This window comes from Euwallacea similis, chromosome 31 (assembly GCF_039881205.1).
Source record: "Euwallacea similis isolate ESF13 chromosome 31, ESF131.1, whole genome shotgun sequence".
Lineage (NCBI taxonomy): Eukaryota > Metazoa > Arthropoda > Insecta > Coleoptera > Curculionidae > Euwallacea > Euwallacea similis.
Window position 1 is genome coordinate 1,360,290 of NC_089639.1, and position 23,984 is coordinate 1,384,273.

Sequence of the window (23,984 nt, forward strand, 5' to 3'; positions counted from 1 at the left end):
AGTAAGTAAGAATATATGGAGGCATAAAACACACAGAAACAATAAGAAGAAATGCTGACATTTCGTCAAACCATTTGGAGATATTGATCATTAATCAATAACCTATGCTATCGCCACCCACATACCCATTAAAGAAACAAACGAGATAATGGATGAATGCAAATTCTCATCACGAATAGGTCTGCAAATAGATTATTTTAGAGCGATGGTATCTAAATACATATATATTTGGCTTTTAAATAGTATTATACCTATTACTTTGAATGCCTATAATAGATGATAGGTACCAGTTGAAGTCTTTAAATAAAGTGTATACCACAACAGAGTTACATTTAATATTAATTAAGTAGCACCTTGTTGAAATTGAGCTTATGGTGAGTAAACATGGATAATGTTTGTTGATATTCAATAATTATTTGATGAGAACACAAATGTTGTGTAATTTTTGTTAGAATTGTCAGAAGTATACAATTAATTAAGCTTCTAATTAAAATTTTTACAGTCAACTTTTACCCGTTTAATTACATGTGTGGGATAATTTTCATTTCGTCTTTTTTATGCTTGAATTTAATTCTGCATTGTGTAATTATTATGGATATTCAGAATCAAATTTGCATTTTAATTCAGATCGGTTTGTGCGATTGTGTTGGAAGAAAAATTTCATTAATAAAGTTAGTTAATAGCAAATTCAATATCATAACAATGGTTTTCCCATCCCTAATAACTTGGTTCTATCTTGTTAAGTGATGACAAAATTAGGCTTACTTTGAAATAATGTATTTAATGTACACAGTTATGTTTTAAGAGCTGGCCATGTCTCACTATTTTTCCATCCAAGTTATATTAAGTTAATTAAGTACTTTCTACTCATCAATAACGATTGTGTGGTGAACCCTTAAACACCGATACAAAATCGATGTACAAAATACATAAAGTGATTTGACAGATTGATCCCACAGGATGTAACTGGGAAGCAATTACTTACGCCGAAGAAACTATTTAACATGTAATAGCGCTTATTTAAGGTTTATTAAACTTCAATTTACATGACGAAATGGACTGGGAGGATTTAAATTAATTTGAAATAAATTCCATAATTTTATTTTTATATAGGTTTGTTTGTGATGGAATAGCACATTATTTCAGATTTAATTCGAGTTTAAACTTATTTAATGAAAAGTTGTATATTTATTTAATAATGTTAGGTCCTAGTTTAGGTACATGTCAATTACCATATTTCAGATAATTTGAGTCACAGAATTTTTTTAAATTGTTGAAATTTTAAAAAGAGTTTACGGTTTTGAGTGTGTTCATTATTTATTAGTATAAACCGCACCCTATAAAGCTTAGATTGTGTCCAAACTTACTTAGGAAACTTGAATAATTCTAAGTTGAGACTATTTGGAATTTGAAGAACAGCACAGAAAGAGTATTGACACTAAATTTATAAACCCGACTTTGTGCTTATCTATCACATATCACATGTATTTAACCACAGATCTTTCATAAACGGCTCAAACAAAAAGCCGTCAAATGTTCACAGATGCATAACACCCCAACACCCCTTCATCGAGATTGAACGTGAGCGAGACAAAGGGTTGTTTTTCCAAGCCCTTTTTATGTTCCCAGTCTAGGAATAAAGGTTGTCCTCGGCCATTTAGGCACTTCACAGTATGGCACGCAGGATGCGATTTAATATAATTAAGATCCTTTTGTTGCGGTTGAATAATGCCGTAAGACTTTGACACTGAACTATTTATGGATGAGGAATAAATTGGTTTTGAAGGGTCATATATTATTATGCATTTATGCCTACCTACACGTTGTACAAACGACAAACCATAAAGGCGCTAAGCTGCAGATAAATTTGATGACCCATATGACCTCAATGTCATAAAGCTCTATCGGCACTCCTATAATTATAGATAGAGCCGTTTCGGCACATTGTTAAGCAATGTTTCCTCTTCTGACAAATTATGCGTTTTTCAAGCTATCGAAATTCATAAGTGAAGTCTTGCTATTTGATAAATTATTACCTAGTTGCAACCAGTATGGGTATAGATAAGCGTAAAGAATGTTTGTTTACCTACGGCTAAGGATAAAAAGAACTCGTTAGCACCTTCAGTGATTAAAAATCTAATGATTTCTCTGATAATCAATTAATTAGTCATTAGAAACTGTTAAAGACACCGTTGACCGAGATGTTGCATCACAAAGATCTAAATTGGGATCTTGACACTTTTTGATCACGATATGCTTTTATCGATCGGGCACACTACCATGTTAAAACTTTCCTTAGCCTCTTCAAGGGAAATACCCACACGTGCAAGTACAACGATTAGGTATTATACAAAATTAATATCTAATAATTAGATAATATGGGGAAGAGATCCAATTTTACGAAACAGCATAAACAATTAATTACCTAATAATACAATGATTTACAATTTACCTGCACAAAAGACATTCAAAGTGTTAACTAACAAAAACAATTTTCATATTTAATGTCATAGATATCCACTTGAGGAACGCGATCACCTTGGATGAACCGATATAGAGTGTGTGGTTCAACAAAGTTTGTCTTCTATTTCGTCATTCAAGAATAGTGGGAAGAAGGGTGGATTCAAATTTTAATAGCTCGTCTTTCCTCTTTATATCAATGGTTAATTGAAAAGGGAATCGAGTTTGCAAAAGGGCTTTGTATTGACAGAATAAACCCGCAGATACGAGTCTCTTTCCTATTCAAATGCCACCAAATTCCTCCTACCTGCATCACTGAAAAGCCAGTTACTCATGTGGAGGCCTGACTTACATGTTGAAATAGCCTTAAACGCGTGAAATGCAAATGCTCGCCGGATGCTGATAATGCATAATAAAATATAATTCGTCGGGGATAACTTAACTGTCAGATAACGTCTCAATTTCGCGCAAAACCCATAAAGAATAATGCATTTGGTTTATCTGCCGCATATTATATTTTAATAGTGGGCCGTAAATCGAGAGCAAAGAGCTAAAAGTACCCGTACGTCAGGCAGTTTTTCGTACTTGAGCGTCATAAAATTAAACTGCCTGTCATTCTTCAGTCGCTGCAGTCCAATCAACAAACAATTTTTTATCGGCCACGTAATTTTGGACAAATATCGGCCAAAAAACTACCATTTGTGAGACGACGAACCGCAGAACTGAACGAACGAATACCTTTCGAGCTTCTGAAAATCGAAGAATGAAGAAGTTGCTCCCATCGTCCCGTGATCGGGAGAAGAAAATGATTTCCTAGTCATGGAGGCTGTAATCAATTTCATGAAATTTTGCCGCCTTTACAGTTGCAACACGTCTTGGCGTTTCTACTTCAATTTCTATCAAATTATTGTCCAATGTTAAACCCTAAGGTTGGAGCAATAATAAGAGACAACTCGTTTTAGAGAGTTCTAATTGTATAAATTCATTCGATTTTAATACAAAATCTAACACAATTCTCGTAATCTTTTTCTGTTCAATCGTTGTCAGTCTATCTAAAAGAATTCGCGTATTTTACGATCGTTTTTGACGTCACAATGCAAGAGTTTGGTATTGAACAAATTCAGAATACAATTAAACTGGACGTTTGCTGGTTCACTTATTTTATTTTTAAAATTGGTTGGAGATTTTGGAATTTCCAAATCTATAAATGAATTATTTGATGCAAGTTGAAGCTTTATTTCAACATCATATTTACTTAATAGAAACATAGATAAAACTACAATGCAGAAATTCTCGATTCGAAAATATGTGAAGCAACCTAAGAATACTCATTAAGATATATTAATATTTAATTTAACAATTAACTGTTTTCTGTGTATGCAAAACTTTATTGAGACTATTCCGGAGAGTGACATATTTGCGGGATCTTGGGATATTTCGGGTTTATTGCTAATGGAGCGTGGCAGAATACACAATCTATCACGCTCGATAGGATTTGTTGCACTGTATTCAATAATGGATCATATCACATATTCACAAACTGATATAAAATTACATTACATTTTTAGAGCCATGAACAAAGTATAGAAGTCAGTAATAACAAGATTATAGTACCTACACAGATATAGTAGGTTCGTTATAGAGGATTATAGATACATAATTCTAAAGAATTCTTTCAAGATTCCAGGAATTTTTAAATAGTTATAAGGGTGAAGTAGTCTTTTTGTAACTGGAATACTGACTCCTACCGGATGACCATGAGAAAAATGTGTAAAAAATGTATAAACAGCTCTCATGGGTACATGACGCGTTGCTAGAAATCCGCGATTTTCAGGTTATTTCTAAGGCTTCACCATACCAAGACAAACACAGAGAAACCTGTACCCTCGGTCTTCTATTTACACTTCTCGATCTCGATATAGGTTTTTGTCTTGTATATCAAGACGGATTTCGATACTTACATAATCTCGGTCTTGGTCTCGTTCACGATCACAAACCCGCGAGACCGAAACTAGTATTGCCTCCTTGCAAACCGAGTAAAAAACTTTAACGCAGTTAAAATTACTGATTTTTTTTTTATTTTGCATTTTTAACACACGTTTATTATTTTTATATCGCTATTCTTCTTCAAGGACAATTTGACGAAATGAAATTAAAAAAAACTGTGAATCACTTCATTTTCAAAAATATGAATGTAAACTGATATTGAATTGTGATTTAATTCAACATAGCCACCCTACAGATATACATTAATAAATAAACGTTTAATAATCTTTAAATGGTCGATATCTTTTTCATCTTGAAAAAAAACGTACATTTTTTCTGTCTATAGAATATATTCGTTATGAGGAACGATTTCGTTTTATTATTAATTGACCAAAATCTTTCGAAATTTATACTTCCCAGTGAGTACTAAAGATAATGAAAATATTGTCGTCATTTTGCGATCTTATGATATGTTACCATTTGAAGAAAATGATTCTATTTGAGATGTCGACTTACGAGTCTTGATTCATTGATTGATCGATCGTTGCAATCTGCAACATCAAGCCTATTTTATTTCAGTTATTTCAAGCTAGTCACTTGGGAAGTGTGTTACCGCACTCATATCACATATATCTTATAACACTTTCTGTAATTTTTAAAAGTAGTACGGTTTCCTGTGTGTTATATTAGAGGGAGAGCTACCGATAAGTCACATCAAGCCACCACAATAAATTTTCTATTCAAATTCACAGAAAGTATAACGAAACATCGTAAACAATTTATCCAAATTTTATGATATTTTCTATGCATAACATTCCGAAATTAGGGTACAATATTCAAACAGCATATTCACTAGGAAACATAAGGTAAAAAGTTTATGTAGACATAGGCCACAAATGCTTTGTTTTCGTAGTACAGGGCATCAAAGATTTAAAGTATTTTCAATTTTTTTTAGATGCCAGAATTTACAAGATATTTAGTTCAAATTTGTAATACACCCAACATTTTAGGACCTTTGGTTGCGGGAGCTGATTGCAGGAATGTACAGCATTATTTGAGCTATGTCTCAATACTGTTACACTATAGATCTCGGAAAAGAAGTGGTTACGGATCTACACACATTATATGAATACACAATATGTACATTTATATAAACTTTTTATCTTATTTTTGGTTGCAGAATATGCTGTTAAAATTAAACAACTTAATTTCGGAACACCTTATAGGATTATAGTGATTCCAATGTAAAATATTAATAATATGTCGTTATTTGCCACAGAGACTCTAATTACTGTAATACTTTAATCTCGCAATTTTATAACATTAATACTTTTTCGTTACACTATACTGTTATTTACATTGAATATATCTCAAAGTGAAGTTGAAAAACGGTTTTTAACAGACGTCATTACGATTACAAAATGCATCATGTGACCATCAAAAAATCTTTAATGATACACAGTTGATATTTACTCCTTATCGGCCTTGTAACATTAAGAACTTAGATGATATTCTTCTTAGTAACCTGGAAAAACCGTCAGCGTGATAAACAACCTGCCATATTTGACGTATAAATGAAATGGCGCCTGCTGGCGTTGGCCAGGCGTACCAACCTTTCACAATGTTAAGGTTAAATTCACTGATGTACATATTTTTATTTTTATATTGTACAGCTTGACAGATGTACAAAAACATACTTAAATTATTTATAACTCTGTCGGCTCATGCGCTCCAAACATTGAGCCAAAGACCTTTTCGACGGACAACATTCTTACAGTGAATTGTAAGAAGTGAGACGAATTTAGCAACTTTATAATAAATCAATCCATAGTCCTCTTAGACCCATCCTTAACATAAGAAATTCACGATTTCAGATTCGAATACCTCCTACTGTTCGTCGATATCGTTACCTTGGCTGCACATCATTCTAAATTTTGGGATCCGATCTACATCATCGCAGGTCAAATTTGCATCATTTTCCTATCAAAGGTTTCTGTTTTGACTTGTTAATTCGTCCGACAAGGTTGCTGTTTAGACGACCTGTAATTTACTGCAGGCGAAGAGCATTAAAAAATACTTTTAAAATATATGATAATTAGCTGATCTGATACTCCGCTTATATGCTAACACTATGTTATAAAAAAGTACGTTGCATGTTTCTTTGAAAACCCTCTTCAGTCTTTGCAGATGAGCAAGAGCCTAAAGCTTTTGCCAATTCAGAATAATGGTGATCCAAGCGAAGTTTAAGCGACTGACACCAATTGACCTCCATGAAGCCATATGTTGTGGCTTTTTATACATTTGTCCTTAATCAAAGGCAATTGAAATTGTTGTTCTGCCGATGTATCTTAACAATCTTATTAGACAAGCTACGCTTGTGCAATACGCCATATAAGAGCCTACTTAACATTACTGATTTTCCTGCAATTTGTGAAATCGACACAGTTGTCAAACGGTTAAATGATGCAAAACCTCGAGTAAAATTTTTAGTCGAATGCCAGTTGGGCAAGTAAGCGAGGAAAATGACCATATCGCAGAAACTATCTATAAATGGTATTTATATCCCGCTAATAAATGGAAAATTTTCGGCTTATTAGAGGACCATTTTTTAGAAGATAGCTAATTTTAGGCGTAAACTCGATTTGTTAAAAAATACTGGAGTTGTTCAAGAGTTGCCTCACATACAGGAGTAGTGTTTCAAAATTTCCATAAGTAGAACGAGTTCGAGTAGAACTCACATAGAACTTGAATAAAGAAAATTATTTTAGAGTGTTTTTCTTGGTGTTCCCTAGTAATATTTTTGCTTCGAACTTTGTTAAACCAGCAGCTATATTTTTTGAGGCTCTGAAACCCGATACATTTCCATATTATATTTTTCTAATTCGGAACGTTATGTCTACTTAACCGCACTGCTGGCAATTTAATTGTTAGTGTTATAACTGCATTGATATAATTATTTTTTCTGCTGTGTTGGTTATGATTCATGTATACAATGTAAATGGCAAATTTCAAAAAAATCTAGAAATCTAAAAACGTCAAATATTTTTCAACAATGCTGCTAAACAAACTTTTGGCGATATTAAAGTTTTTCTTTTATTTTTACTTTCAAAATATTATCCATTCTTACATAAAAATATTTTTAAAATGCTTCTTTTCAAACTTATTTTTAACTAGTAGTTCTTAAAGAAAATCTGATTTTTGATTTAACGTAAACAAAATAATTATTCATAACTCAAATTTGATAGAAACGTTAGAACGTAGCTCACTTCGTTCATGAGAGTATGCACATTGCCCATTTTACAAATTCAAACCCCATAAGAGTGACATAAAGCAAAAAAGACAGATGAGAAAAACTTTTTTTATAGCTTATTTCTCGGTAAAGTAAGTGTAAAGTAAGACAATAACATCATGTTTGATGATTTTGTGAATACTTGGTTGTTTATGATGAAATTCCGCATTAAATCAAACAATTGAAAAATTAGGCGTTAAATTGAATCATTGATGATTGATTTTCTATACATTAAGTACAGGTGTTAATTATTCGATGGAAACATTACTGTTACTAATTAGTAAATAATAATAGACTTAAAAAATTTCATTTATAACAAATATTTTATTCCGATAATGGTTTTTATTTTAAATCAATTAGTTACAAATTTAAGATATTTAAACTGAAACTGCCGGTTATGCAGTAGATATGGTTTAAAACAAAACTCTTGAACAGGGTATCCCAAAGCGGAGGGCTCACCATTGTAATCTCGGAATCTGTAGGACATGAAATTTTGTATAAAAAATTGCAAAATTGCGTATTTGGTAGTTGACACATTTCAGTTTTGATAATTAAAGAATTCCCAATACTTTCGAAAATACAAAATGTGATAATTTCAAAATATATTGCATATAATGTATTTTAAAATGCAAAACTAAATAATTTACATAATCTATATGCAAGTCCGTATTTGAAAAAAGTTCCAGAATTTTTAAAATTGAAATATAAAGATTAGCCAACTACACAAGTCTCATGGGTTTTGAAGCCACAATGGTAAACCTCGAAATTGGGACACTCTGTACACACAATTACAGACACACCTTTCCCCTTTTTTTAATTCCATTGTCCAAATAAGACTAAACAACTCTTTATAACACATTACGATGTACATTTTAATAAACTTAATGCGAAATGGGATCACAAGAATAGCAATAGTCACTGTATTAGTAAATATCCTTGATTTCCTATGAATGGAAATCGTTCATTCATAATCGGCCAGCTAAGCACACATTATAATTTATATTTCACACTTTATTTTTCTATTTGGGACCCATTGCAACTTGTTTCCTTAGATAAAGGTTGGTCATATCCTTATCACATGGTACATATTTTATTGGATACAAATATGTATAACTGTTTGGAAAAAAGATATGGTTCGTGAAGTCGTGGACAACCTTTATTTGTTCCTGTCCACTTCCAGCACACGAATGAGACCGCTTTGTCGTGATCCCAGTAAATATTCGACCTTACATTTCTCTTCTTGCAACGTGGATGTACAATAAAAGTTCAAGTAGATCTTCGCTGTAGATAATAATCTACTACTTTTACAACAACTCAGTTATGAAATTGGAACTAATATCGACGACGAAATCCCTTGGAAATTTGAAATGCTCTCTTCTTAGGAAGTCCCCACTGTAAGGAAAAAATAATCCTGCAAAGCTTATCGAATCCTTCAATCTCTCGGTTACGACTTGGACCGACACACAAAACCGACAACAACAAAAAACAGAAATAAAAATAAAGATAAGAAATAAGCTTATGCTGGAAATGAGATCGTCATTTGCGATTAGGCGAAGAAATAAGAATGGCTCTCTAAATGACTCGTAAGTTAGATTATGAACCCAAAAAAAGAGTTTGAATACCATAAAAAGAATAATAGGATCTCGGATAAACTATTTCAGGCCAGTGCGATTTATTTTTACCCACTTTCATAAAGCAAACAAAATCAATTTCCCAGCTACTGTTAAGTCATCAACGCAATGCAATGCCAAAAGAAGGTAGTTCAACCAAATTAAACAAGCCCGTCCATTCTTCTAATGTTAAACAATCATAATCTTTATTTATATCAGCACAATTTCAATGTAGTACCACTTTACTACTTATATTTCTCGAACTCGTTCAGAGTAGTACCATTATTCGTGGGAAACAGGTACCAACAATGTCGTGGTTTCAGGCGTTTCCGTTCGAATACCCTGTTAGGTAAGTGCGACGAAGATAGAGTGACTTCGGCATCCTCGTCTGGTACGTGTCGGATTTCAGATTAAAACGTCGTTGCCAGATTGCGCTAAGGACGGATGACTGTGAAAGTACCACCAACCTGTAGAATACAAGATATTCTATATGTCAAAAATAAGTTTTTGTCGTCGAAATGTAATTCTCGAGAATTCCTCACATCTCCACCGACTGGTTCTCAAAAACAGGAATAAGGAGGTTTTAATTCGAAAGGGATAAATTAAAGATTGACTATCAAGAGAATCTGATACAACCAGCAGAGATCGTTGAATTATGGAGTATAATGCTCAGGTCACTACTCAGCAGCAAAAGTAGGAAAGATGTCAGCGACATATTTTTTGTAAAAGTAATTTCAAGCTTCCGCAGTGATGCTACCAGCCCAGGATACCTGGCAACGGTGCACAATTTACCATGGCCATCGATCTGTGACTATGAAGGAAAGGAGGCAGAAAGCCCTTGCATGTGTGCATGGGGGTTCTTAAGGAAACTTAAAGATGATGTATTTCTGTATCGGATTTCGAAACACTTAGGTAGTCTAGACTGGGGTTTATTTTATCACAAATACTTTTTAAGAGCACTTTATCAATCTCCAAATATGGTCTCAACTTGTTGGCTACTACTACGACCACCTATTTGTGAAACGTGCACATGTTCTACATATTTTTTAGTTCACTTTATTGTTGTCATCCACCCCATCATAGTCAACAATGAAACTTTTAACGAAGTGCCCTAATTTTCAATTGAAATCGCTACTGTTCAGTGGCTATTGTACATACACTTGCCCCATCCCTTCGTACATCGATCTAAAGGGTCCGGAAGGTGGGTTCAATTATTGCACTGTTTATTCATCCGAATCATAACGAGTTTTGTGGGATTTTTGCTAAGACCAAATTGAGATGAAAAATCCTTTATTCTGATTGGTAGTATATCACCGTTTTGACTCATACAGCGTAAGTTAACTAAAGCAGAGGCGACTATTCTAGCTGACCTCTAGACTTCCGGTAATTTTGCACCATTGCCACTGTGGAATTTATCACGTCCTTTGATTTGGGCAATTTACAGGTCAGTTTCGGTGATGATCAATGTGCCACGACTTATGTTTAAGCTATTATTTAACTCGAACGGAAAGGAGCTGAGCAATAATGACCCTCCGGCCCTAACGAAAGTGGCAATTACTCCAAGACAACACTTACTTTTGGCGACAAAAAACCCGCCGGGACAACATAAATTAGTCAAAGGTCCACGGTTTTAACATTATTATCATCTCTTGATCTCAAAATCATGACTCAGTATCTTTGTTATTTGTTTGACTTCTCGTTTAATCGACTTTTTCTTAACTCCTTTACACTTTGATCAAATCCGTGAACCGGCCGTTCTAAGTAGTTTATAATTATAACCTTTACAAATTTGGTTCCATTAGGGTACGAAACACTCTCAGTTGACCAGTTTACTTACATCTAAAGCCAAAGTGTGTAATTTCCTTTTATATTCTGTGAGTCAGTGCATTATAGAGTTGGTAGCGTTGAAAATAGTTCATATTAGTGTTTTGAAGAATAAGAAGTATATTGAAGAAGGAAATATACTACTGAGGGAGTATAATATTGAGGAATTATTTTCATCTACTTGGATATGAAATTCTGACATTTTTCATGTTTAAACATGTATGACATTAATCTCTAATGATTCGATGGAAGAAAATTTGCAATATCGATTGCTTACCACTCTATATACAAAGTATAGTTCCGGTTTTTGTAGAAACTACTGAAGTAAAACATACTGTGTTATATTGCTAAACTAGGAGAAATAAAGGTTATTGAAGACTAGCTAAAAATATATGGGATATCCTATTAAAGAAAAAAAAAAGAAACAGATATCTTTACAAATTAGTAGTTTTTCGTTGATTTTCCAATCATTATTACATCTTTAATAAAGGTAAAAAAACTTGTAGTTAACTGAAATGATATTCAACTAAGAGGACTGCATTGTACACATGCTGTTTTAATTCCAAGATGATTTTACAAGTTATCTCAGTTATTATTAAAGTAAGAAATATACGGTTTTCTCAATTCTGGGCACGATTTTGATGAAAGAGAAAGTGACAGTGACTGAAAGTTATCGCCATTTTGATTTCGTTGACAGGGATGGTTTAAAAACCCCTAAAATATTTTGGGATCCCTCTGTATTGTATTTATCTAATAAAATATCAAGAAAACAAAAATGCATTCTGAATTTTTGCCGTAAAATCCAATGGTACAGTTTATTTTTTCCGCACCTACTTTTTTTTACTTACTTACTCTTATTACTTTTATTAAGTAGGGTTCATTGGATCGGTGGAATGCACGCTATTCTTATTTAAAATCAAGGTAGAATGACATTCAGCCTTTACTAATGGCTCGGACGAAAACCCTTGTTAATCTTTCAATGACAAATCTATATCACCTTTAGAACCTAGGAAAAATGAGTATAGAAATAGAAATTTACAGTTAACTAAAATGTATGAAAGGTGAATGTGTGAAACTATCTTATACAGGATTAGCCACGCAACTCATGAGAAAATTTGTGACTTCCCATTATAATAACCCAATAGAATTTTGTTACAGGTTACAATCAAGCATTTTAAATGCAAGTAAAATATTTTCAAAATGCGGAACTTCCCGTTATACTGGAAATTGCTACCAACTTTGTTATTTTAAACAAAACTCCCCAATTTTTTTGCCATTTTCGGATTTCTCGTTAAATATTAAGACCACTTTATGTAAAGTGACTTATATCTAAAACCCACCGTTTCCAAGTTATATCATAAAATTCGAAAATTTTGACAGCTGGAAGATTCCATGAAAATTGGTATTCTGCACTAACCGCTGCGAATTTAGAAATCGATATTCTGGGGTTCAAAGAGGACCTAATAAGCCATATTCTAACGTACTTCAATTTGACAAAACGTTCTTTATAACCCTCGAAATATGCCTCCGAAATTGCATGACTGCAAATTTCAATAACTTGCTTATTTCAAATGGAACACCCTGTCCAGAATCAGTCCAGCGAACCTTAATAATATTTGATACAGAATTAAATTCTAGACTAGAAAATGTTTTGCGGTACAAAGGTACAATTTATTTTCAGGTATAACTGGGAAACGGTAAATTTTACATAAATTGGTCTTAAAATTTAACGATTAATCCGAAAATTACAAAAAAATTAGGGTTCCTTTTAAAATAAGGAAGTTGGTAGTTATTTCCAGTATAATCGGAAGTGGCAACATTTTTAAAAATTTTAATTATATTCAAAATGGTGGATTTTAACCCGAAAAATAATTTCGTTGTCAAATATTGAACAAAAATTTCATAAGTCAAATATATGTCAATATGTCTTTGATAATGATTACAGAATTAAATGGAATGGTGATTGCATCGTTACCAAGGAACCATTATCAGAGAAGCCATTATCAAGACCTCGAACACATAAAAGGAAATTGAACACTACAAATACCACTTAAAGTAATCAGCAATATGAAAAATGAAATTTAATTAGGTACAATATCAAAAACCAATCACTTATTTTAAATCAACCTTTTAAAATGATGACATGATTGACATTAAAAACATATTTTATATACCGACATACCCTAAATGTTTGATTCTCTTAATTTTCATTTTTTCATAGGTTTTGAAGACATTGACAGATTTGTCACCGAAACGTTTAACAAATATTTTCGTGTGAGTCCTTATTAAAGGATGAATGTTGTTCTTAATTGGCTTTAACTAGAAATAGTGAGCGTGCAATTACATTGTTCCAACAATCCTTATTTTTATGTGAGGCGTTATTGCCAAATAGAATAAAAGAAAAAATGAACAACTTGTTTTATACGTATAGAATACATATACAATAAAGCTTTTAAAATATAATAACTTTTTTTTTCAAAAAAATTATGTAGAAAAAGAGGAACTACACCCTTACATATTAGGGCATAAACTATATCACTATCCGTTTTTTACTTTATCGATATCTTGTTGAATAAACGAGATACAGAGGGAGTCCCTGTCCAAATAAAATATATCTTTATCGTTTTCAAAAAATTTAATAACATGTTACTACTCCTTTGACGAGCTAAAAAACTATAAACTGTTCTGATACGAAAGGAACCTAATCCGAAATAAATGGCACACCGTCATCTTGACACCTACTTATTATGAACCATCTTAATAATCGTAAACATACATATAAAAAGATGGTCCTTAAAATAAAATCGAATAAAACCGGTGGTTAATGGATCTTTTCTGTCCAACATTTGTCACGGTTCCTTTTCCTCGTACGGCCATTAAGTTTACATCCCATTTAAATATTTCTCTAGATACAATAGACATTGATCGAATGTATTGTTAAATACCGCGATAGTGCCAATGTAAACCTGCATAAAAATGTTACTTCATTTCCTTAACTTATGACTATACCCCGAGGAAACATAACATGACGATGTCGGCCTATTCACACAGAAATTTCAATCTGTCAATAATCATAATCATCGATGATTAAATAAGAATCAGATAAAATCGAAGAATTGTTAAATTTGCATGACGCATCGAAATTTTCAAGTTGTTAAGAGGTCAACAGCATTCAAATTGTTTCGGGTACAGCAGACCATTGTTAGAACTTCTGGTTGCTTCAAAGCAGTTCAAAACCCTTTAATGAAAGTTGCCACATGTTAAGCTGATGTGTAATAAATGTCAAATTACTGTGACATTTTCGACGACGTAGTCAACAAAAGTAAATACCACAGACAGGTTACACTACATAAATCATTTGTGATTGTGACGTTAGTGCCACCACACATGTTGAGAACACATAATTTTAGAGAACAATGATCGTATTATATTAAAACATTAACATTTTTTTTATAAAGATAGACTTCAAGATATCTTAAAAACGTTTAAGAAAGCTCATTTTAATCAGTGATATCTATAGACTTTTTTTATTAAAGTTATTAATCCTAAGAATCTTGGGATCTACAGGATATTTGTTTGCGTTACAAAACGATTTTAACCTTTCCGAAAGGTTTTATGATTGACTAGTCATCATATACTTCTTACTATATACACATATATTATTTCTAAGGAATTATTTTAAATTTTCAGAGAATTTGTGTGAAATTAGAGTGGTTTTTCAAAGAATTTTTGTAGAACCCTAAAGTGTAGTACATGTTTGGACCCTTATTTCGGGTCTTGTTTTCAACTGAAGTTTAAACTATGTCTATACGTATAATCAACTATAACATTATAGGAATCTTTTTAACATATTAAGATTCTAGAGAAGCCTCTCTATATGTAAGAGAGTTATATAACATACCTGTAGCTAAGTTGCAAAGTTGCATAGAAATGTTTTTCCTTCAAAAACATACATGCCTTGTTTCGTGCTTTCTTAAATTTCTAACTAAAAGAAAATAAAAACGAAAAGTTTAAATATCTTCTACACCGTTTCAGTTCTAGCTAGCACTTTATCGATCATAGCTAGCAGGAAATATTGAAAAAAGTGACCACTAAAAAACTTGAGGAAAATGTCAGCTGTTGCTTAAGTTATGACTAATGACTTTTCTATATGGGCATAAACTAAAATTAATTAATGAAATAGCATTTCGAGTTCATATAAACTGTACCTACAATCTTGTTATCTGAGAGTCCAATCTGCGGGAATCTTGTAGTTAGGTTTAATGAAATCAATTCAAATATTCGTGGTTTCATTTGTGTCTCACTATATCATCGGCAATTTAAATAAAACAAGACGCTAACTAATGAAGGTTTTCATAATTTTTCGATAATAAAGGGCCCCTGTCGCGAGAGAATTTTTATTAATTTTATTGAGAACGTGGACCTCTACGAATATGGAAAATTAATTTGAATATTCGTCCTATATATACCTCATTTATTACTCGGAAGATTTGAATAAAATCAGACAGTCATCTGGGACCGAACCACATGTTACAGTGGTTACTATAATGAAACAAAAGCACACTGAGTCCCTCGCACATTGAAACATGTGTGTGTTATATGGAGAACACTCAACAATGCTTGGAGTAAATCCTATTATAACTCACCCAGCCCAAAACTCATAAAAAACTATTGAACAAAAGGACCTAAATCAACCTAAACTTTCTAAACTATACAACGTTAATACACGCCCTTAGTTGCACATGTATGTATACAAATCTGCCCTATTCTTTGTCGTTCTGTAGATGCGATCATGTACCAGGGGCGTTTCAAACATATTTGCAAAGTTACAAGCATTGGATTAGCAAAAATGTGTTACTAATTTTGTACTAATGGATCGCATATGGAATTGCAATCTTTAAATAAGAGCCGAGCCCTTCAAAAAGCTCATTAGATGTTCGTAATGCTATGTGTGGGCTTAAGCCTTAACAAAAAAAGGAGAAGGAACCAAGAACCAAGAGCCTATGGGCGTGCCCAGCGTTCGCTCGCAGACCAGATAATAGATAAACCTTTCGGCCCACACTCTCTGTGGTACAAACGAGTCGCCTTTTACCTGAGTCCCTCATGGGCGCAGGTATAATTTAAATCCGCGAAAAGGGTTCGGTAAACGGTAACCACTTACGGACAAGCTGCCTTATAAAATCATTTTAAAGTGAAAGAATCTTCTGATTCGCTCAGTATGAGTAAATTTTCTATTGGCAGTAGGTCAACTGAACGCTATAGCATCATAATGTGTTAGCCGCCACTGGTAGTACTAAATGCACCTCTCAAAACAATTTTACAATCCCAATCTTATGATTTACATTCTGGGTAATCCGTAACTTACAATCGGCTTAAACGGGCCCATAAACGTGATATCACCGAACGGTCAAAACGAGAACACAACTTTCCTGGTATTTCCTTTGTTGTTAAAATAGAAACCGAACAACTCTTATAAATTAAGTAAACAATGAATAGATAAAGACACGAAAGGGGAATTTGGGTTCATTTCCTAGATAATATCCGATCACGAGGGTTAAATTTCTTCTAAGCTGTTAAAATACTGATAGTGATAAGCGATTTCGGAAGCATTATATGATTTAAAATGCAAAGCAAACAGTCGCCCGGTACTTTAAAAGGGAATTTAGGAAAATGTCAATGACATCTCAACAGGTTTATCCAGAAACCCTATTTCCTGCGACCAAGCGGAGCAGCAAACGAAACCAAACACATACATATGTTGAGCTTTAAGTAGGTACTGCATTATAAGAAAAAGTGGGAGCTTTTTCAAAAGTTTTATAATAATACATGCATATACACGAAAGATGTTATACTTTACACATGGTTAACATATGTGTAGTAAGCTGAAAAACAGACTCGCTTTGGTTTGATGAGAGAGACTTCATATATTTATACATGCTCCGCTCACATCGTCGTTATTAAAACATAACGGTAACTGGTAGGATAATATTCTAGATTTTCCCAAGATATATTATTAATAAGCGCGAAAGGAAACTTGTATAAACACGGTTTGTCTGGTAGTGCGAGCATATGGACCAGCAATAGAAACCTAAACATTAAGATATTTAAAAAGGGAACAAGACAACCCAACGAAATATCAGGATCTAACTAAAAATGTAAACATAACCACCACCGACAGGTAGATTTTACGGGGCTCTTAAGACCCACAAGACTAGAGCTCTTACTTAAAAGTAAAATATTTAACATGGGAGTGCTAAGAGACGACTTCCTTTTCGAAACGTGGCTTATTAGTTTACAAAATGCATGTTTGCATTATAACTTCGAAGACCTGTTTTAAGGCAATTCTAGTGCCTTAAGAAATACGACATAACAAAGATATTTGTGGAATTACCTTCAATGGGATTTTACGGAGTTGTGCGTAACTTTACAGTTATCCAATTAAGAAGTAATTAATTAATGAAGTCGTCGAAAAGAAAACGGGAGGAGCAAAAGATCGAGCGCGTCAGTCGAAGCTGCATCCACTTTAAGTTTAAGGAGTCACCGCATTGTAATTAGTAAGCTAGAGAAAAGGATATTTACGTTTTATGCCCGCCTACCCTTAGACTGTTAATCGATTTTTCAACACTGCAAAATTAAGGTTCTTTGCCCAAAAATACATTGTAACCTGCTTCCTTGCTTAGGTTATTGTAAGACGACCATTAAAATGCACAAAGGAGACTGTTGAGGCCCAGATTACAGGGTGTCTGATTTATCTACCTAGAATTGTGTCCCTTTAATACGGGGTTACTTAAATTTTCATAAAAGAATAATGGCCTGATCATTATAGCTGCTTTGGATCTTGTGATAAATACCTAGCAATTTGAGAAGGCCAACTACCAATCAGCTTAATGAAGCAAAATTTAAAGTAGTTACCAGGAAGTACTTTTTAAGAATGGAATTGCGAAATATGCCGATTGGCAAAATACTTTTTCAAAACCCATTTACTGTCGTCCAGAAATGAATAGATCTCGGAATCAGGTGACAAAATTTCATAAACTAGAATAAATGGATTTTAAAAACGCGATGTAGTAATGAACGTGCTTCGTAATTCAATTACTTAAAATGTGTTGGAAAACACCTATTTAAAACGTAGTAATCATTAATTTATAAATGATGAATGACACTTACTTGCAAAAACTTTCTCCTTTCAGCGATGGGGTCGATATACAAGTTCCCCCATTTTTGCAGGGGCTAGGGGAGCATGAGACGAAACCTTGAAAAAAAATTAAGTATCAGTTTAACAAATCGGAAGCTCATACACATACTGTTAAATACTACTGTTCAATACACCATATGAATTGTTTTTGTTGTGCACTAATAATGAAACATACAGTTTTTCCAAGAATAACTCCATACAAGGCAGAACTGAAGGAAATATACTTTGACCAGATTAAACGGAGATAAAACAACGACACCAAGAGCCATCGTACTGTTTTGTTTTCTTACAATTTGTAATCCTATCACGTACCAACGTAGTCTTTGTCTTAGGTGTACTGTCCAAGACTTTAAACCCACGGCCATTGTGAGTTGGGCTTTTTGAAAGTTTATTTAACCAGACTAACTTGAGTGTTTCTACAATTTTTAACAAATTCCGTTACGTAGCAGAATTAGAAAATTGTGATGCATGTAAGTATTCACTACATACATTGATATTTTGACCTGCTACTTATGACCTTTCCGGGTTTACAAGTAATTATTTATGTAACCAGTCAGCAAATGTAAAATTTTATGTAAGGAGTGGGATTTGGCGAGACGAGTGAAGCAAACGAGTGGAATTCATAATTTTTCGAATTTTAGTGTACGATGACGAAATTATGAGAAAATGGCATACATATGAACATGTTCAAGCTGCGCTCCGAATAACTAAAACTACAGCAAGCATTGCTGTTACGGATCTCATTTGTCATTTGAGCTACGAAATGAAGACACCTTTTTTTGTCATAAATTTTGATTTTTAAAAAATTGTTTGTGTTTTTTAGTTTGCTTGTTGAAATCAGAAAAATGAAATTATTACGTTAATACCTGCATATATTTCTATCATTTCATACTATGGCGTCTTCTTTATGAGCTTGACACTTTCATATCTCCACTTTGTCAATAATGTTCTAGTTCTCTAACGCATTGGTCTCTAACGTACTCTAGCTTATTCGTAACGTTATTATTCTTATGCTAATTATTTGACAGCTTCTTGCGCAACACTTTGTTGATTTTGTTGGAAATCACTGTGCACGGAATAGTACACTTAGTTGACATCTGTGTTACCAGATCAAAGTGAGTAAAATTTGCATGTACTGGGTGAGGAAATAAGAAAGATTAGTTCGAGCATGTTGTTAGTGAAATATTGACGACTGTCCTAAACTAGATATTTAGAATCGTCTAGAAAAATTCAGATAGGAATCTTAGGGCCATTTCGCTCTAACTCAATGATATAGAAGGTAAACACGGCTTTAGAAAGTGCAAAAAGACTGCATCCTTAATTATTCGAAAGATGAAATGTAGTCCCTTTCTTGTACCTCGAGGATCCCAAACGAAATGTTTCTGAAAACATGTTGATAAAATACGGAACATGGAGACTTTATTGAAGTGTTATCTATTTTACCAGAGATCGAAATTAGTAAACCCATAATTGCAGTAGATAATCTGTTGCTCACATTTCAATCAATATCTAAAGTTCTCTGGATGTGTATTCAGCAAGTACCTGTTTCCGATCTTCATTTCTGTTATGATGGCACTATGCTTCAGCTACCTAAAACTCATTTTTCATTCAAGAGTCTGAGTCTTTAAGAAAATGCCTTTTAATAGACATGGCAATAATGGTGAAGTAGTGTAATTCCATTGGCATCTTTCTCGCCCCATATTATTATCTTATTGCCGACCTCATTTACAGCCAAAACTTTAATTAAACCTTTAGGACCTCCGAATAGTGGATTGCTCGTCGGGCAAAGATTCTATGATAGCTGTTATTTCTGAATGAGGTAGGCATCATTTTCTTCACTAATTGCTTTGTCCTGGACTTCCATTAATTCCTTAAATTCTTGGACAATTCATTAGGATACAACTTCTCTTTTACGTTCGGACATATTTTTAGCATTTGTGACAATATATTACTCATCATACTGGATGTCTCCAGCTTCCTCGATTTTTTCAAATTTGTGGGTAAAAAGGCCCGCAGTAGCAACTTGTTATCCGAGTGCCATATCATTCCAGGTCTAACTTTCACACTTCCCAAAGACTATCGTCATATTTGCAATATAATGATTTATTATGGATTTCCTTTTATCAAGGAGTAACTATACTATAATGTTACGTTAAGCTTGTTTGAAATAACTAATTGAAAATTAATGTCAAATCTTAATTCACGTTTGAAGGATAATTTCACACAAAAAATTATGGTGACTATTAAAAATTGTCTGAATTCTTTAAATTCCCAAACATGGTGACTTATAGTACCATAATCTAAATAATCCAACGCAGAGATGAGACCAGCTGCTGAGATGGAACATTTAACGGCTTCTCGGTTACATTTACGACATGGCAACAAGGCTTTCAATACTAACAACCACCTCAACCGATGCGTGCACGGTAAACACACACCCAAACAGGATATGAGCAGTATTTTCCTTTCATTTTTAAAAGGAAGAAAGAACGTCACATCTGTAAAGAATGCAAGGAAATGTTTCCTATTTAGAAAAATTGAACTATCAAAGTTGTACTGAATGACACAAACGTGTGTAGAAGCTGACTGAAGCTGGATACTGAGAACTGAAAAAAATATATAAACACACATGTGCGCCTCAGTAAACATTCCAAACATAAAATTATGAATAAGCGTCACTTATGGTCGGATAGGAATGTGGCTCTGGAGTCGCAGATGTCCAAAGTTCGTTAATTCCATCCATATGGTTCTTATCAAGTAGTTTATGTGCGATGACGTGAGCAACTTACTAATTTATCAAAGGCGTTCCCTTGCATATATGTAGGTACCAAAAGCCTCGCCCGATTACCGTTCATCAGTGTCACCACTACAACCCAGTTTTTTAATTTCTTTTTTTATATATTCAACAGATGATGCAGTAGAAATTAAAAATTAGATGGTAACCATCAAACGTTCCTAAATATTTTTATAAATATAATATGTATTTAAAAATTAATTTATTTACAATATCTGGCAACACCGCCGATCACTTTCCTTCGCCCACCGACTCCACTGGGACACCGAACTGGGCCTACCTATATCTCGAAACATGCAGCTGTCGTCATGACGTCACACGTATTTGCCCTCCGCTCTTCCCTCCAGTTATTGGCCAATGGATACGCACACTTTTAACGTGCTTTAACGGTCCGAGCAGGTGGTGGAACACCACCGGCTGCGCCGCCCAGTTGCCGTTTGGGGGTGGAATCCTATGACTTTGGGGAATTTCTTTTGGCAACAATAACAGAAGACTTAATATATTAAAAAAAAGTGTGTTTATTGGCTTTTTGTCTTCATATTTAGATGCTCACACTTAAGTTCCTACAATGTTTGTAGTAAACTTCTACGTATACGGATACTTTATTAGATGTTTGTACAGCTATTCCCAATAAAGTCATATAAATATAGGTTCAGAAATAGTTAAAAAGTAAAAACTAAGGCCAAACAATTATAATGAATATGACATACCGTAGGCTCGCGATAACGTGAACTATGCATAACGGAGAATCCGCGTAACGAGAACAACGTAAAAATTTGTACAGACCATCGCATAACATGAACAACTGCGCTTTCAGTTACGAAATGAACTGCCCTTACTTTAGAAAATCAATATTTTGCCTTTGAGTATATCCCTGACTCAATGTCGGGGAAATACCCGACTGAGAAATATGGATTTTTTGTGTAAAAACAAAGGTTTTGTCTTTATTTCGTGTATTGAGTATCTAAGGGCGGTTTGTTATTAGTAAAGGTTATTTGTTATTTGTACGTAAAAATGTCGTCTACAAAACCAAAGGGCCTTACTCTTCAAGAATTAAATTACGGGCAAATGGTTACATATTTGGCAAAAAAATATAGTGTTGTGTTGAAAAATATAGTTGTTGTTAAAAGTACAATTTCTCAGATTAAACAGAAAGAAAAGTTAATTTCTATAGCAGTGAGAGATACCTATGTCGGACCAAGTAAAAGAACATTAAAAAGTTCTGATTTTCCAAGAATAGAAAAAATATATATATAAATGGTTTCTTGGTCAGCGAAAGCAAAATTATATTATGACTGTTAAAATGATTAAATAAAAAGCAAAGCTAATTAACTCCCAAATCAGGGAGAATAGTAAACTATTTACAGCCAGTGATGGATGGTTACATCGCTTGAAGAAGCGTTTTGGAATTCGTTTTTTAAAAATTTTGGGGGAAAAATTATTTTCTCAATCAGAACTTGTAGATCCATTTAAAAGTGAATTAAAGGGCAAAATACAAAAGCTTGACATTATATAAGAGCAGCTTTACTATGCTGATGAAACAGGGCTTTATTGGAAGTCGTTACTAGACAGAATATTTGTCTCGGGAGCAGAAAAAACTGCTGCTGAAAAAAAAAGCGAAAAAAATTTTTGGCATGCACCAATGCTACTGGGACTCATAAAATAAAACATTTATTGGTAAAGCTGGCTAACCTAGATTATTTGAAAATTTCAATTGTCCTGTCGACTATGGACATTCAAAACCGGCTTGGGTGCCTGCTACTATTTTCAAACATTGGTTTCACTATTCGTTTGTACCTCAAGATATAATCTAATTTTTTCTATTTTAGATACCATTTTCATTTAACCTTAAAGTACATGAACTTACTCAAATGTACTTGTAGGTTAAACCGTTTCCAAATGATAAAGGTCTCCCAATAAAAGCTCTACTTTTACTGGATAAAGCGCCATCTCATCTATTTGAAGATGAATTAAAAAGCAAAGATGGGTTCATTAAAACATTGTATCTTCTCCCTAATGTTACATCTCTCATGCAACCAATGAACCAAAACGTTATTCGATTAACGAAATTATACTACAGGAACAGTCTTATATCTACTGTAATAGAAAAACACATGAATGTTTCCGACGCCTTAAAGAAATTGACTATTAAAGATGCAGTTCTCAGCTTAATGGCAGCTTGGAATCACGTTAATCCAGAAACTATTAAAAAGTGTTGGAAGAATATTGTAAATGAAGTTCTTTCAAACTTATCTCATGATGAAAACGAAAATGTACTGATCGCTATTTTGAAACGCAAATGGGATAACGAGAACTCAGTATCCAAATCACTTAAACTTTTACGGACAGTGACACCACAGGTAGTTTCTCCTGGTTCTAAATTTGATCTTAATTTATGTGTTTTATTTAAAAGGAGCATTTCAAGAATCTGACGTATTGGAGTGGAATGAATGTGATAATGAATTTAAAGATGACGATATTGAAGCGTGTCTAAGTAATGAAGAGGCCGAACAAAATCTTGCGCTGTGCAATAAAATTTTATTAGATAGTGCTATAAACGCTTTAAATACAGTTACTCAAAGGGCAGAAAAGAGTAACGTTAACTTTATCTATCTGTTTTTTATAAAAAAATTGAAGCATAATGCCGTCATCTAAAAAACAAAAAATCCTCAGAAGCAAACAAAAATATTGTATTTTTTTAACAAAAATTAACTTTTTTGTGTTAATGTTTTGATTCTTACTGTTATTTAGTTGAATAAATTCTTTATGTTTATGTTGATGTTTATAAATGATTATTAGGTTTTACATACAACTTTCGATAACATG

At 33.4% G+C, this 23,984-nt stretch overlaps 1 protein-coding gene across 1 annotated transcript in view; it reads right to left on the bottom strand.

The window, feature by feature from the left end:
* Positions 1-23,984, bottom strand: part of N (neurogenic locus Notch protein) — a 121,599-nt gene that overhangs the window by 81,217 nt on the left and 16,398 nt on the right. The window contains exon 2 of the mRNA XM_066403795.1: positions 18,337-18,421. Coding sequence (XP_066259892.1) covers positions 18,337-18,421 — 85 coding nt within the window. The remainder of the gene's footprint in view (positions 1-18,336; positions 18,422-23,984) is intronic.